The sequence below is a fragment of the Poecile atricapillus genome, chromosome 3 (genome assembly GCF_030490865.1).
Source record: "Poecile atricapillus isolate bPoeAtr1 chromosome 3, bPoeAtr1.hap1, whole genome shotgun sequence".
Lineage (NCBI taxonomy): Eukaryota > Metazoa > Chordata > Aves > Passeriformes > Paridae > Poecile > Poecile atricapillus.
This window is the reverse complement of record NC_081251.1, coordinates 39,932,601-39,947,804: the sequence shown is the minus strand read 5'-3', so window position 1 is coordinate 39,947,804 and position 15,204 is coordinate 39,932,601. Positions and strand designations below refer to the sequence as shown.

The 15,204-nt window shown below is 41.5% G+C and overlaps 1 protein-coding gene across 2 annotated transcripts; it reads left to right on the top strand.

The window, feature by feature from the left end:
- Nucleotides 1-3,940: 3,940 nt before the first annotated feature.
- On the top strand, nucleotides 3,941-7,897 carry NDUFAF4 (NADH:ubiquinone oxidoreductase complex assembly factor 4). 2 transcript variants are annotated; one of them, XM_058836359.1, is made up of 3 exons: nucleotides 3,941-4,118; nucleotides 4,826-4,923; nucleotides 7,044-7,897. In XM_058836359.1, the coding sequence occupies exons 1-3, from the start codon at nucleotides 3,992-3,994 to the stop codon at nucleotides 7,356-7,358; spliced, it is 540 nt and encodes a 179-aa protein (XP_058692342.1). In that variant the 5' UTR covers nucleotides 3,941-3,991; the 3' UTR covers nucleotides 7,359-7,897. The 2 variants fall into 2 exon arrangements, with proteins under 2 accessions (XP_058692342.1, XP_058692343.1); XM_058836360.1 differs by lacking the exon at nucleotides 3,941-4,118 and adding an exon at nucleotides 4,176-4,412.
- Nucleotides 7,898-15,204: the final 7,307 nt, after the last annotated feature.

The window sequence follows — 15,204 nt, the reverse complement described above, 5'->3', positions numbered from 1 at the left end:
AAAGTGCAAACCCACACAAACAAACCAACCGACCGGGCAGCAATACCAGTTCAAGGTATTCACACTCCTCCTGACACAGGCCTTTTGTTTTTCCTCCTGTGCTTCCAGTGCCTTTCTGTGGACCAGTCAAACCATCAGTAATTGATACAGCTTAGAAAAGTTATGGAAGCTCTTCTCTTTCTTAAATCAGACCATCTGTGTGATGTTATTTGCTCTGGAGGTGTTCCTACACCCTCACACTGGCAAATGGGATGAACTGAAGCCAGGGTTATAAGAAATAATAAGGCTGTCAGTTGTCTCAACTAGTATTGTCACTGAGAAGAGAATAGGGGGTACTGAAACCTGTGAGTAAAAATGAAGTAAAAATGAAGTAAAAAGGCATGTGTAACTGATGAAATTAATTCCAGTACCAGGCTGCCTCACTCTCAAATATTCTGGCTCCCACTGTGCATTTCCAAGTCAAAGTAACCTGCTAATTGAGATACAACAATCAGACAGGAAAAATATGGAAGATGATGTCAGGTATACTGAGCCAGAGTCAATCAGGAGAATTTAAATGCAATTTCTTTGAAATTAGTATTATCTGACAAGGAGCTAGTTATCTGTCTGGTCTGGTGTGTGTCTGTAACACTGAGCTTGCTGTGCTTGCCATAAACTTCATCCACATAAGACTTGACAGAAACTCCTTTAAATAAAGCACTGCAGCCACCTAGCCTTGAAAATATGCAAGTGTTCAGGAACACTCTGATCACAGACTAGAATTAAGCAAAATCCTTCAATGTAGATCCTTCCGTAGATACTTCAGAAGCCAGTAAAAGATGGATGAGTCGAAACCAATAAGAGAGAAATAATCTGAATTAAGTAACAGAACAACCAAAAATCACTGAAAGGCAAAAGTGATCCATCAGTAAGTCCATCTCTCTTGAGTTCATCTTTACAAAGTTGCAGGACAGTCATTTTTGCTTGGCTCATAATCAATTCTTGCTAATGCTATGTTCTCTGGTTCTGCCTAACACTGATGAGATAAGGAACAAAAGGATCAATGCTTTCATTGTGTTTACTGGTAAACCAGTAATCAGGATAAACTCAATTCCCTGAATCCTAATGATACATGAATTTGCTCAAGTATCCATTTAGACTGACATCAATTACGAACAAACAACAACACAAAGACAAGAATAGGAAAACAGTTTCAGTGCTAGAGAATGTGAACAGAATCAAATACAACCTGTGCTGCTTCTGTATAAGGGCATTCCTCATTTTCCTCTGTGGTTGTCCAGACAGGTCATCTGCTGTGCCATTCCCAGACCATAAATCACAAAGCAAATCTCACCTGCCTCCTCTCCAAAATTCTCCAGCTAGGCATCTATTACCAAAAAAAGACTCTTATTTCACTAAGACTACCTGCCCATCTAACTCATATTCTGATTTCTGATCTTCTAACTAGTAAAGACAGCAATAAACTTTAGTAGCACCATACAATAACACAAGTTAACGACAGACATTCCTATTCTCCCTTCTCTAAAGGGAATTTTCGATAGGTCAATCAGAATTTTGATGCTAGTTAAATACAAAAATTAATTTCTAATTTTCCACTCAGCTACAGAATTAGCTGAGAAAAAAATACAACATATAATCAAAACTGAGAGGGGAAACAAAAAAGATTCATAGAACATCACAAATGCACTTTTTACTTCCAGGTACACAGTAGCTTTAGAAATTTCTCTTTTAAGAGGTGTGGAAGGATTACAAGGAGACCTAATGTGGCAGTCTACAGCACACAGATGTGAGTTACAGTATTTTTCCTCTGATGTGTTTGGTGCTGTCCAGTGTTGAGAACAGGCTACTGATGTACATGAATCCACCTGTATAATCTGTAGTCTTTTCATGGGCTGTTTTGTTATATTATTTTTGAATTCCCTGGAAAAAATCAGACTCCTTATTCAAGAAAAATGCAACTCATTTGAAACTCTATCTAAGCTGAGTATGCATACATTCATTTTTTAATCATCCCACTTGCAGATGCTTTATATGGAAAAAAATCCAACCTCTTGATTACTGATATTTAATATCAACATGGTCACATTGGTAAAATACCAAATTATATTAAAAAATTGTTTTCAATCTCGGTTCTTCTGCTTGCTGCAGTCCAAAAAACATTATTTAGAATAAAAATATTGAAATTTTGATGCATCTTTATACATGAAAAGCACAGCCTTGTGCCATCCTCAGTGGTAGGAAGTGACAGGCAAGGCATGACATCACTCTTTATTCTTAACTGACTGCCTTCTGGCGAATGTATTTTGCTGTCAGTACATATTACGGCAGCGTTAACCACATCCAGGCTTTACGAAGACAGAAGCCCTGTGCTGAGTTTGATTCCACAAACTGGGAGTTCTTAGCTTTTGAAGGAGAAACTCTGATTCCAAATTTGACACAATACCTGATCCACAAACACATCTGCAAGAGTATGTCTCAGAGAAATGCTGAAGTACCTATGAAAGGTCCAGAAACACCAAAGGCATCCATGTGATTTTTCCATTATAGCCACACCCAAGACTCACCACTTGTAGAAGTATCAAATCCTGGACTCAAGAACACAGGTTTAGACAGCAAGTAATTGACTATAGATATTTAATTAAACTTGTCACCAGTCTGACTTCGGCAGACTTTAACAGTTTCCTATTATCACTGTATCACTTGTCTCCTTAATTCATTCACGTGCAATGTCTAAAATAGGACAGGGCCAGTAAGCTTATTACCAGAGGGAAAAAAAAAACATGTTTCTATCCTCCTACAGACCATGAGAGTCTCTAAAATAAACAAGTGGAGAAACTGCACCTTCTTGATTCCCAAAGAGAGCAGAAAACCAGCATACATCATCCTTATGCTGCCTTGTCTCCATTACCTTTCTAAAGGAAATCTATTTGGCTTCCTTTCTATGGAAAACACAGCCATTCATTAATCCAGCATTAAAGCACTCTGTAGCCTTGACAACTATCACATCATAATTATTATTACTAAATAATGCCACTTGTAGAGGACCAAATCTGGTCTTTTCTCTGTCCTTCATAAACACTCCCAGTTCAGGTCAGTTCATTTGGGCAACTACTACCATGAATTAACAAGTGAAGGCACTAAGAGTCTGCAAACAGCACATACACAATTTAAAACCATAAGGGAATTACTTATTGGCAAATTCACACAGCAGCTGGAATGCACAAATCATTAATCTCTGTTGTGGCTGAATAAAGCAGTCAATCATCAGGCTTTATTGCTTTTTGCATCAGGCCAGTAGCTCTTATTCTCGCTCTTTCTGCCTTCCTTTCTCTAAGGATTCTGTATCTTTTCACACTTTGCTTCTTGAATCTATGAACTGCTGATTCCATCCCAACAAATTTACCTTTCTTGTCATGCATGGCTCAAGGCCTTCTCAACATTTTCTCACCAGTAGCTTTCGCAATTTTTGCAAAGTCAGAAGAAAGGTTATTTGCTTGGGCTGAAAAAACAGGGTCTGCACCCTGAAAGCCTTGTGTAACCTACAAATTCTCAACAGTACTGGGGAACTGTCCCTCGTTACAGCTCCGACCCGCGCCTATCCACGCCGATGAACAAGCAGCGATAGTCACGACATGACGTGTCCGGGGGCTCAGCCGCCACGGCTGAAAAGGAAACTCTGGGGCAGCCCACGGCTTTGAGATCTTTCCTGACGGGACCTGCCCGACCCGGGGGCTCCGCTCACGGACGCGTTCAGAAAAGCCACGGCAGGACCAACGCCGCCCCGGGCCGGCGTCCGAGGCAGCGCCGAGGGCAAGGAGGAAGCACCGCCGGGGCGCCGTGAAGTGAAAAGCGAACCGCTTTGTCTGTATTCTCGTTCGTTTGTTTGTTTGTTTGTTTGTTTTTTGTTTGCCTGCAGTACTCGGTTTGTTTTCTTCCGGTGCACCCGTCCCTGCCCGGCGTGCCCCGTGCGCAGGCGCGGCTGGCGGCGGCGATGGGCGGGCGGGTGACCCGCGTGTTCCGGAATTTTAACGTGGAGAACAGGGCGAGCCGCGAGATCAGCAAGGAGAAGCCCACACCCGCACCGCGGCACCGCACCGCCCGGCTGGACGCCATGGCCGGTGAGTGCCGGCCTCGCCCGCCCGCGGGGCGACCCCGGCGGCGGGGGTGGCCTCTGTGGCCTGGGCCCCACAGAGGGACGGGCGGCGCGGGGCGCCCGAGGAGAAGCAGGGCAGGTGCCGGGTGCGGGGCGAGGGGCGGCGGCGAGGCCGCGGCGGCTCCCGCTGCTGGGCCGGTGACATTGAGAGCGGCGCTGGGCGCGCGGGGCATGCCGGGAGCCGCGGCGGCGGCTGCGGGACGGCTGACGGGCACCGGGGCGATTACAGCGGGCAGCAGCGAGAGGGAGGCTGATGGAGGTGGCCTGGTGGGGCTGGGTGATGGGGGCGGTCGGTGGAGGTGGCTGATGGGGACAGGACGTGGGGGCAGTTGATGGGGCGGGTGGTTCCCGGGACAGTTGTGCCGGCGGTGGCAGCTGGGATGGTGGCAGGTTACTGAGGCGGGGCAGTACCGGGCAGTACCGAGCGTGTGCTTCCCGCTGTGCTGTGACGGGTGACCGGCCCAGCCCCACCGTGTCAAGCGGGGTCGCTGAGGTCAGGGCCGTGGGAAGCATGACACCGTCCCAAGAGGGCACGTGCGTTTGCGGGAGCCGTGCCGTGCCTCCGAGGAAGGGATGAGCTGGCAGAACTAACAAAAAGGAAACGATTTGACTCAGATCAATATTTTCGCCTTTTTTCTTTCTTCCTTCCCTTCTTCTTCTCACTGCCTTTAGATAGCCCAGAGATAAAAGAAGAAGTTCTCAGAAAGGACGATAGGTTTCTTACCTTGCTTAAAGATGTTTATGTCGAGTCCACAGATCCACCAGTGCGGGTGAGTGTGTCTCTGTGCAAGCCATACCAGCATCAGCTTTGTGGTATTCGAACTCAGCAGAAAGTGTGTGTCCAGAAAAATGCTCTTTGTGCATTCAAGCTACCTGTTTTCACTATATAAAAGTGGTGGTTTTATTACTCTTCTGTTGTCGGTAACACTGACCGTGTCTGACCCCTGGCTTTGAATGTGTGACAGATTGTGACTGTACAAGCTTGTAAATGCTGGCAGTCTTCCTTTGTAACATTGCATTAATCTTATATTGTTTTCCACCTAAATTCCCATTTCTGCTTCCTATGAGGCAGGATAGTTCTCAAGCCTTTTGCAAAAATAAAGTAGTTTGCCAGAGATCATTTGTGAAGTTGTTAGAAGAGATCAGGACTCCTGGGGGAGCAGGAATGTGGTAGAGGACGAAGATTAGGTTTACTCTTCAATGGACTCTGTAACTCCATTAAATGTTATAAAGTGCAGAGACTATTTTATCCAGCTCATGAAGCGACTTAGGTTTTTTTCTACATAGTCTTGTGGGTTGTATGGTCCTCATTTCCTTATTGCCACTGGTTGCAATATTTTACTTGAAAGGCAAAGCATACTCCTTTGTGAAATGCAGATTGGGGTTCAGTGTCCTCTTTTCCATCATATTGTGCTATGGCTTGTGTGTTTTACCTATTGCATTATTTATTCCAGCTGCTTTATGCAGCAATAAAGTTCTTATAGTCATCTAGCAAAATCCCTACGTCTCTCTAATTTGCCACTTACATGGTATTAAAGTCTAAAAATATTTAAAATACAAATAGATTTCTTCAGTCTCTGCCTGAAATTTTCAAGAACTCTCTATCCTTAATTTCCATCACAGAGGTTAGGACTCTAATCTTGAAGTGCTGAAGGTCTCATTTCAGTATCTTTCAATATTCGTGTATAAACCTGTCAAGAGGGATTTGAGAGAAAGCCCAAAGCAGAACAAATGTTTCCCTGATTCCATGCCTACTTGGAGTTTGCTGCCACGGACTTGCCCTTGTGCTGTGTCTGCTTGGAATTGTTAGAGCACAACTGAAGTGTAATCACAGAGGCTTGTGGGCAAAGCAATACAAAAGCTTTCTCCCACTCCTGATGTTATCATGATGACTTTGTGCATTATGTACGTGATGTATACATACCTCTGTGGATGTTTGGGATGTCTGCCTATGGTAAGTGGAAAAGCACCAGCCTGGGAGTCCTGAAGTGGCAGATTCCCAGAGACAAATGATCTAATTAAGAGTTGAAAAATCATTCATTATCCAAGCACAGTTTTAGCAAAAAGTAGAAGATATAGTGTACAGGCCAGACATTCCTTTTTGCTCAGAAACAGACACAGGTACTGTAGCATCCACATCAGTTTTCTGAGCATGTGAGTTAATACAGAGTGTCTGTGTAATAATCAGTGGTTGTGGGCACTGATTACTATATAAATACTTCTAAATTTAAGAAAGGTTGAATTGCGTCTTTTTTTTTCAGTGTCATTCACTGATTAAATGTTAATAAAAGGAAATATGAGGAAATGAAAGCTATTTTGGAGATTGGAAATATGAAGGGACCTTAGAGAAGAGGCACTGTGTGTCTACATCTTGCAGTAGTCATGGCAATTAAACTCCATATGACGCTGCAAAATAGCAGGAAAGCTTGTTCTCTAGACAGAGCAAAAGAAGGAATTTCTTTAAGGAGCGAAACTAAAATTTGAAACCAAAAGGAAGGGGAGAGAGACTACATGAAAAATTTTTCCAGTGGTATCAGAAGGATGTTGATTTGTTGTAGGATTTTTTGGTCCCTTCCAATGAATCAGTACCAAATACTAGGGTATCTGGATTTACATTTGCCCACCAGAATCTGTAGTTTGTCTCGTATGAAGGGCTGCCAAGCCAATACAACACTTAGACTGCAGTGAATAGGAGCTTTTCAGCATTTGGTTGGGAGCTGGCACTCTATGTAGAATGGCTGTGGAAGAAGCTAAGGCTGGCTAAGCTTTTTTTAAAAAATGGGGAAAGCTAACAGGAGATGCCATATTTAGGAAAATATATTTACAGCTTAGCTGTATGCATAGTAAACAGAACTGCTGTTGAGCTCTTTTTGTTTTCCTTCTCAATTAGGTAAAAAACAGAGATGGTGAACATCTTCCAAGTAAACAGAAGGAAAAGAGACTTACAAAATTAGGCCACTTGGAAGCTCTAGATGTTAAGAAAGTTTCCAAAGGCAAAATTTCCCTTGTGGAGGCTCTGACACTTCTTAATAATCATAAACTTCAACCTCAAATATGGACTGCAGAGAAAATAGCAGCAGAATACAGTCTGGAACTGAAGGAGGTCAACTCTCTTCTGGAATTCTTCATTCCTTTCACTGTGCATGAATTTCGTAAAGAAACCAAAAAAGCCATAACAAGCCGTAAACCAAAAATGTTAACATAAAAATACTTGCCAAAACCTTTTGTGATCTCACTCGTGTCTTCATTTTACTCTCAAGTATATTCCATGTCTGAAAACTCTGTTGATAATGTGTCATTCAGCAAGGCTCCTTCCTTATGCCAGTGAGATGTATTCAAGCAATTCCATTCTACATCGGATGGCTTCAGTGAAATGCAGCAACTACAGTTTTTAAACCAGAATATGACTAATTTGTGGTATGACTGCATGTCACATGGTTCTGATTATCCCATTCAAATGTTATGAGTTCAGTTAAAGCATTTTACCTTAAAAGATTGCCTTCCTCAGCAGAGACTTCCTGGCACAGCTAAAGAGGTGCTCTGTGGCTTTTGGCACTGTAATTTCATGTTGTACGGTTCTTTCAAGAACCTTGCTGTCAAGGTATGTGTATATAACAGACAGCTGTATTTCTTTTGTATAAGCATGGAATGGTATTTATACTTTGTAAAGGAGGTTAACCACAAGGGCATTTGGAAAATTCAGCTGTGTCAAACGTAAAATAAAAAGAAGGTGAACAGCAAGAAGCTCTCTTTCTGGTGTTGGAACAGTAATGGCTCATATGTAACTCTTCTTCCATTCTATTCTGATTTAGCTTAAATACCTCATTAAGTTACTCAGGGAGTTTGTAGGGTGAGGACCTTCTGGCATAAGTCCCTTGCAGCAGCCCGTGGCATTTGCTGTATGAGGAACAATGCTTCACATTAATATCAAGGTATCAAGGACATGCAACTGGATGTACTGATTGGACCCACTAGTTGGACTTCGTGAATGTTTGCCCATCCTGTTACAACAATCCTTTTACCCTGTGAGAGCCTTGTCTGATCCAAGTGTGGGCTAGATGAAGTCATGTTTACTCACAGCATATATCTAGACAGATGACAAAAGGGTGACACGAACTGTGAGGTAGTGGTGGATTTTAATCCCGATACTGTGACTAGTCACAGCTGTAGGTAAGTTTTGCACTGATGGTTAATCCTGTAGTGAAACATCAGATAAGATGGGGAGACGGGGCTAGCAGATAATCAGAATTGATATATAAGAATGCATTATGGTTGCCTTCCTTTAAAAAACAAACCCAGAATCTTTAATTTATTCCTGTCACTGAAGAAGGTGAATTTAAAGGGTATAAGTCAGTGCCAGGCTTACAGTGTAACTTTTCAAGAACCTTTGTCCAAGTCTTTGATTTGGAGTCTGGTAAATGTCTTACCAAGAAGATGATCAGCTTTGCTATTTCACAGCAAGATTTGTTCACCTCAGAGTTGGAGAACAGTATCTCCAGTACAGTTTGCCACAGTGTATTTGAAGGTTATGTTTGATTAATTTCTGAAGTACATAATGCTGTACAATAGTGGAAGATGACACTGTGTGCATTGTATAAAAATTCAAAATCGTTAGTCTTTGCATGTGCGACTTGTAATTTGTCCTCTAATACAGTGGAGTACAGAGCTGCACTCTGAAACTAATGCACCTGAGTGATGTACCACATTAAGATTGCTTTGCACAAAATACTCCTTTTTATAAAATGTTGTAACAGAAATACTTAATTGTTTGAGTACTGTTCATCTTAATGTGATATATAAGGTAACATTCAGAAAACAGCCATGGAATGCATTTGGTACAGATACTGTTGATATTGAAAATGCTGCAATTTCCTTTAAAATGAATTTTAATTACGGACTGAAGTTTATTAAAAACACACTACAACTAGTACTAGACAACAGTTTAACCATGCCCTTTCACCACCTTGATATGTATTTTGGCATCTTTTGTCTGCCTTCATGAAAGGTCTTGTGATGTGGCTGCACCAAGGCAGTGCTCAGTTTCACTCTGTTTCACTGTACGCTGCTGTGTTGCTTACACCCTCCAGCAGGCATGTACTTCAGGATGTTTGGTGTCATCATGTTCAGTGCCCTAGCCATACCTTCAGGACAAAATCCTATCCACAACTGTGATGATTGCAAAGCTGTTCCCTTGTTTCTATGGAGCCAGGATCTCTTCGTCAGAATATACTATCCACAGTGGGAAAGCAAATGTCCTACAGCAGAGTTGGTGTAGGGATCCATCTCCCTGCAAGCAGTGAACCTGTGGCCTAGAAGGCTTCTCTGGAGCAGAGTAGTTTCTGGAAAAGTTTGTTCACCCCAGGAAAATCAGATGCAATGCAATTTGTCAGATTCTTCTGCTGGTCATCTGCCCCACCTGCTGGGCAGCATCCAACCAGTATTACAAAGGTATTGCCAATGGTACAGGATCATGTAAAACTTTGTACCATTATCTATCCAAATTATCTGATGTCTGAATATTTAGCTTTCACTGTGTCTTCCAACATGGAGCATGTTAGTTGCTCAAAGCTCACAAGAGCCAGGAGCATGGATCTTCCCTCTTTGCTCTGGTGGGAAAGCCTGTCCCTGATTGAGTTTCCAACGCCACCATCTTGTCCTGTGTGGGATGCTGACCACAGCATGTGTACGTGCCTACAGTGTTCCAGTGAGTATGTGTTTGACTGTAAGGCCGTCTTTTGGGTTGATGTCTGGAACAAGACTATTCTCACTGTCACATCTTTTATAGAACTTATATAATTTCTTCCAGTTTCAAGGGGCATTTTACTCTTCAATTATCTTGCCTGGTTACTAGTTTCTAATTGGAAGAATAATGATATTTACGTTTGAAACATGATTTTGTCTGTGTCCCTTTATGTCTGTATCCCTCTATGTCTGTATCCCTCTCCTGTTTGGCTGTCAGCTTAAGAAAGAAGTATTCTTCAAGCAGATGTTTTGAAGAGGTAATTGTGGGGGATTTGTGGGAACCTGCAGTTCAATTTTCAGGTACTTCTATGCAAAGATTTTTTCATGTCTCATTGCCACGCATATGGCTAAACAAATTTAGCTCAGGTGGTTTTGGCCACCATGTCAAAACATTACATTTGGTAATGACAGGGAACAACCTGTCTCACTCAGACTGCTTTGTTATTATGGAATGATAACAATGTGTAGCAAGTATTAGCTTTGTGAGCCTGTAAGGGATTTGTTTCATTTCTAGTGTGGCACATGGTTGACAAACTGCTCATATGTGACATTACTATACCAGTTCTTCAAAAGTCACTGAATAAATCCCAGGCCGCTTTGGGCACTGATACAAAGTGAATACCCAGGAGCAAGCTGAGCCTCATTTGAAAATGAGGGTTACATTCCCGGTGAGACATAAAATTGAATTTCTTCAGGGGAGTTCCAGCAGATATACTGGAATTCCTGGCTTGAATTTTTTGTATGAAAATTTCTTTAGGGGGAGTTTAGTAGCTAACTTACCCAGGTTTTCTTGGACATAGTCCTGTTTCTCTAGCCTTATTCTATCATTAAGTGTATTCCCAGCCTTCTGCAACCAGTCTTTGCTGCTATGAAAACTTCATGTACTTGCGTTCTTGCTCTGTTCTAGATCACATGCAAATGTTGGTTGTATTCTGCCCTTTCAGTAACAACTATTTTACTTCTGCAGAGCTCTCTTGGCTTCTAAGAGTAGCACATCTGCTGAGGTAAAGATGAGAACACTGAGCACATTTTGCGCTGCAGAACTTACAAATAGGACAAGTTTTCAAAAGGAATTTAGCTTTCACATCTTCAAAAGCTACTCTTTAGGGATACGTGAATCCAAGTAATCAGTCTTACCACATACGTATTAATTGTAGCGTGGTTCCTGCAGGCTGATGGCAAGATAGCATGATTGGAGCTGTGAGGCAGGAGTGAGATTTAATTCTACTCCCCATGCAGTTTAGTCAGAGGGACCTTCAGTACAAAATGTGATTTTTCTGTAGCCTCCCAGCACATGGAACTGGTCTTTTAAGCTGCCATTTTTTGCTCAAGGGAGAAAGAAAATGGTATGTGAGAGGTGTATATTAAACTTACAAAATGGAATGTCTTATTTCTGTATTGGAAAATCAAATCAAAGCTCAAGTAGCCATACAACAGGCTCAAAATGCAAAAGCTTAAAAAGGTGGCTGTCTCATTTTGTTACATGTGAGCATCATATAACATACTTGAGATTGCATGAAGCTTTACATTTCACAGCTCTTTCTGAAGCCCCTTTCTATATGGGAGTTTCCTGACTCTTGATCAGACAGTGCCAGTGTTGAACAGACAGGGCAGGCATGACTAGAGCAGATGAGCTTCAGGTGCAGATTTTGGTACTTGAGACTGTAGCAAGTTATACACCAACTGATATGCTATTAGCAGTCAAAACACCCTGTTGGTGCCTGTTGTTAAATCTGTTTCCAGCAATCTACACGTCTAATGAATTTTGTTAACCTTTTACAATTTAGGTACTGTTGTGTTGTTACCAGAGCTAAGTACTTTCTGCTGAAAAAAGCCACAAATCCCATGGTTTAAATTCTCTTAGAAACTTAGCATTAGTTTTCTTGGTCTGAAACGGAGATTTAGATGTACACAGCAGCAGTGGTAAGAAACAGCAGCACATCTCCTGTGTCATGCTGGAGGGAGAGCTCTTGTGCCTCTGCAGGGTAGAGTGGGGTTTGATGTGTCTGCCACCAGGAGAAGAATTTAAAAAGTCTGCTAAGGTGACTCTTTTGTGACTGTTGTGCAAAATCTCCTTTCAGTGTGGGTTACTTCAACTGCTGAAGCTGTTTTCAGGTAAGAATGTTTTGGCCTCCTGAGAGGCCAAATAGTGCTGCATTACCCTGGAGGGAAGCAACTGCGATCAGACAGACTCCACAGTTATCTCCTATAAGGATTCCATGCATGGGAATAGAAAATGCATGATGTCTTGTAAGTATGTGGTCACTGTTTTAGTAAGCTGAGGGAAGTAATGGTATGGTTGCATGAATTTCTACTTTTTCCAAGTTATTCAGTGGCATTCACACCTGGAAGCTGTGATCACACAGGGACTGGGGAATCCCACTGCTGATGAGATGCATATGGTGAAAGCTAGAGTCAGACTTGCCAGGTCTGGTGGAACTGGAAGACTGAGTGTATAGTCACGTCTGGAAGCTCTACTTACACAGAGATTGGAGTCTGGATAAAGGACGACAGCACTGGTAACCTAGGTGAACTGAGAGTGCAGAGCTGGTTATAATTGCCTGTGTCGGAAGAGCAAAAATAGATAAAAGTGGAGTCTTTGAGACATTTTCTCTGACCTAAAGTATGCCCTTTTGTTAATTGCACAGGGCTTTGTTAAAAAAAAGAAATCAACACTATGGCTGGTCAGCAATGTGTTGAGTATGAAGTAGAAGCAGAGCATTGAAGCACTGGCAGAGCACAGTAAGCCTGGATGGTCAGATCCTTGTTCAGCTGCCATATTTATAGGAGTTGTGCATTGCATGTCAGCCTTCCTTGCCCTCTGTCCCAATCTCTGGGGTTCACAGCACAGCACTGTAGCCTAAGGATGCCACAGGCTTGATGATTAGGTGTCCCCTTGTAAAGTGGGGTTGTGGGTTTGCATCTCTCTTAAAGTCAAGCAGAAACTGAATGTTAGGTAGAGCCTATCTTAGCAGTCTTCATGTCCCCTAAGAGCTGGAACCTGTATATCTCAGTTGCATAATTCCTCCAAACCATGAATTTTCTTCATGAGAACCAAGCATAGCAGGGCTGAAGTCCCTCTTGGTGGGGCTCAGGTGGGGTAGTGTTAGGGGCTACAGCCTGGTGGGCAGGGGAAGAGGCTCACTGCTGGGAGGGAAGGGAAGGAAGCCTTCTTTGTCCCTTACCACCCCACCCAGTTCCCAGTGCTACAGCCCGCTACAGCCCACCTCCTCTCTTTTTGCTAGCTCAGGCAATTGTCAGACCACTTTATGAACCACTTTAATTCACCAATATGGTAGAAAACAAACCAAAAGAGATCTTTCTAAAACTGAGAAGAAGAAAGTCTTTACCACTGTCAGCATCAGTGGCTATCCTTTGGCTGGAACCACCATATATTCAGCTTACTTGTAATATCGGACATGTCTATAGGGGGAAACAAGTTTTTAAAATCGGGTATGTTTTTCTTGCACAAAATTTAGAGGCAAAAAGCTAAACATGCAGATGCACCAAAATACTGCTATGAATTTTTTGAAATGCATTATCCCCAGATTATTTATTTGAAAAGCATACTGTTCAAACATTTTTATTTTTTTAATTTGAAAAGCGTATTTAGGTGTGGTGCTATAATATGACATTTCTAAGAACAGTTCAATACAATACAAAATATTTTGTTCAGACACACTTTTTTTTTTACAAAATAATGAGGCTCTTTTTTCCCTTTGGTAAATCTCAAAAATAAATGTTAAGACTTGTGTTTAAACAAAGTTTGTCCCATTCTAGTTACTACCATTCCTACCCTAACCTAAATCCAGTCCTCCTCACACCCCTCTACTTTGTTGACAAATATCATGTCAGGTTTATAGTCCTGTTTCATAGACAGGCAATTAATTGTGTACATTGAGTGAGGCTGATTTACTGTCTACCTAAAGCTATAGAGAAACTGGAATAAATAGAAAGCAAGTGCATTGAATAGCAATGAATCAGTGTAAAACAGGCTACTGAAGATGTCTTCGGGAAGAAATAAAGCCAGACTCTTGGTTTTGCTTCTCTGCAGAGGAGGAAAGTGGAAATAAATTTCATACTGTGTTCTGCCTTTCTCAATTAGCTGTCACCAGTTAAAGATTTCCTTTGTGAGAACAAATTCACAGTTGTCATAACTTAACAAAGATAAATTTTATCAGCTCACTTCAGCACATGCAATTCTTCAATATTAAACCCTTTTTATATTGCCAAGTTTTCATTAATGTAGCAATTTGAGAAATTGAGCCATTTTTCTTGTGATTCTCTTAATAGGTTGACATTTAATCATGGCTTCTTAACTCTTTTGAAATAAATGTACGGTTGAGTACATTTTGAATAAAAATTACTTGAATTTTGCCATAGCTATGATTAAAAGCTGAGAAGATGCTAATAAAAGCAAGTCTGTTCTTTCAACAAACAGCATAAATACCTGCTTGTGATACATAGGGTCCATGACCATATACATACATACATAATTCTCTAGCCTTCAGAAAGCAGTGAAACTGCAATGTTTTGGAGGTACGCGAAAGAAAAAACATAGTTTTACTGACAAAGCAGTATGAGAAACTCTTGTTAGATTTTTAGGCTCAAAATGTGTGCTATCATTTTGATGCTGTGGAACCTGTTACAGAATTCAGCCCTTGCTACAGCATTGCACTCTAGCATAACATGTTTAATGTTACCAAAAAAGTGTAATTAGTTCTAAATCAAGAACAAAAGCTGAACTGAGTGTAAGCCATGCTCACTCCAATCCTCTTACGTTTGCTGCAACTTAAAATATACTTTGTGAAAAATGAACAGCTTCCTCTGTCTTACCTGCTCAATACTTCTGAAAATGAAAGATGAAAACCTAAATGTAGTTAAAGTCAAAATGCAGGACATATTGATATAAATTACATAGGGCTCTTGATGTGCTACTACTCCTTTCTCTCTTGAATTTAACACAGGCTCTGTGACAATTTCCCTTGGTTTTAGTTTTTAACAACATGAAATGCCTTTTCTAAAACAATATTTTCTCCTTGGTGAAATGATAGCATTTTTTTCCCTCTCCTTGACAGATTATCTTGGCTTCCTGAATGAGAGAGGGAAATGGTAGATAAATATTCAAATGTCAGTTTGAAGAATGTGTCATGAAGGATTTTCAAATGTTATGTCCTTTCTACACCTGGCACTAGACATGGATACACTGCGTTTTTCCAGTCTTCATCAAAGATTTGTTTCAAATGGAAGACAACTTGAATCTGAACTAACTTCACGTTCTGTTGGTTTTCAAGCTATTTTCAAGATAA

Excerpts from the sequence above, each read along its gene's own strand:
- NDUFAF4 (XM_058836359.1), top strand. The coding sequence starts at position 3,992 with ATGGGCGGGCGGGTGACCCGCGTGTTCCGGAATTTTAACGTGGAGAAC. Across the intron at positions 4,119-4,825 it reads CCGGCTGGACGCCATGGCCG|ATAGCCCAGAGATAAAAGAA; the intron begins GTGAGTGCCGGC and ends CACTGCCTTTAG. Across the intron at positions 4,924-7,043 it reads CCACAGATCCACCAGTGCGG|GTAAAAAACAGAGATGGTGA; the intron begins GTGAGTGTGTCT and ends CTTCTCAATTAG.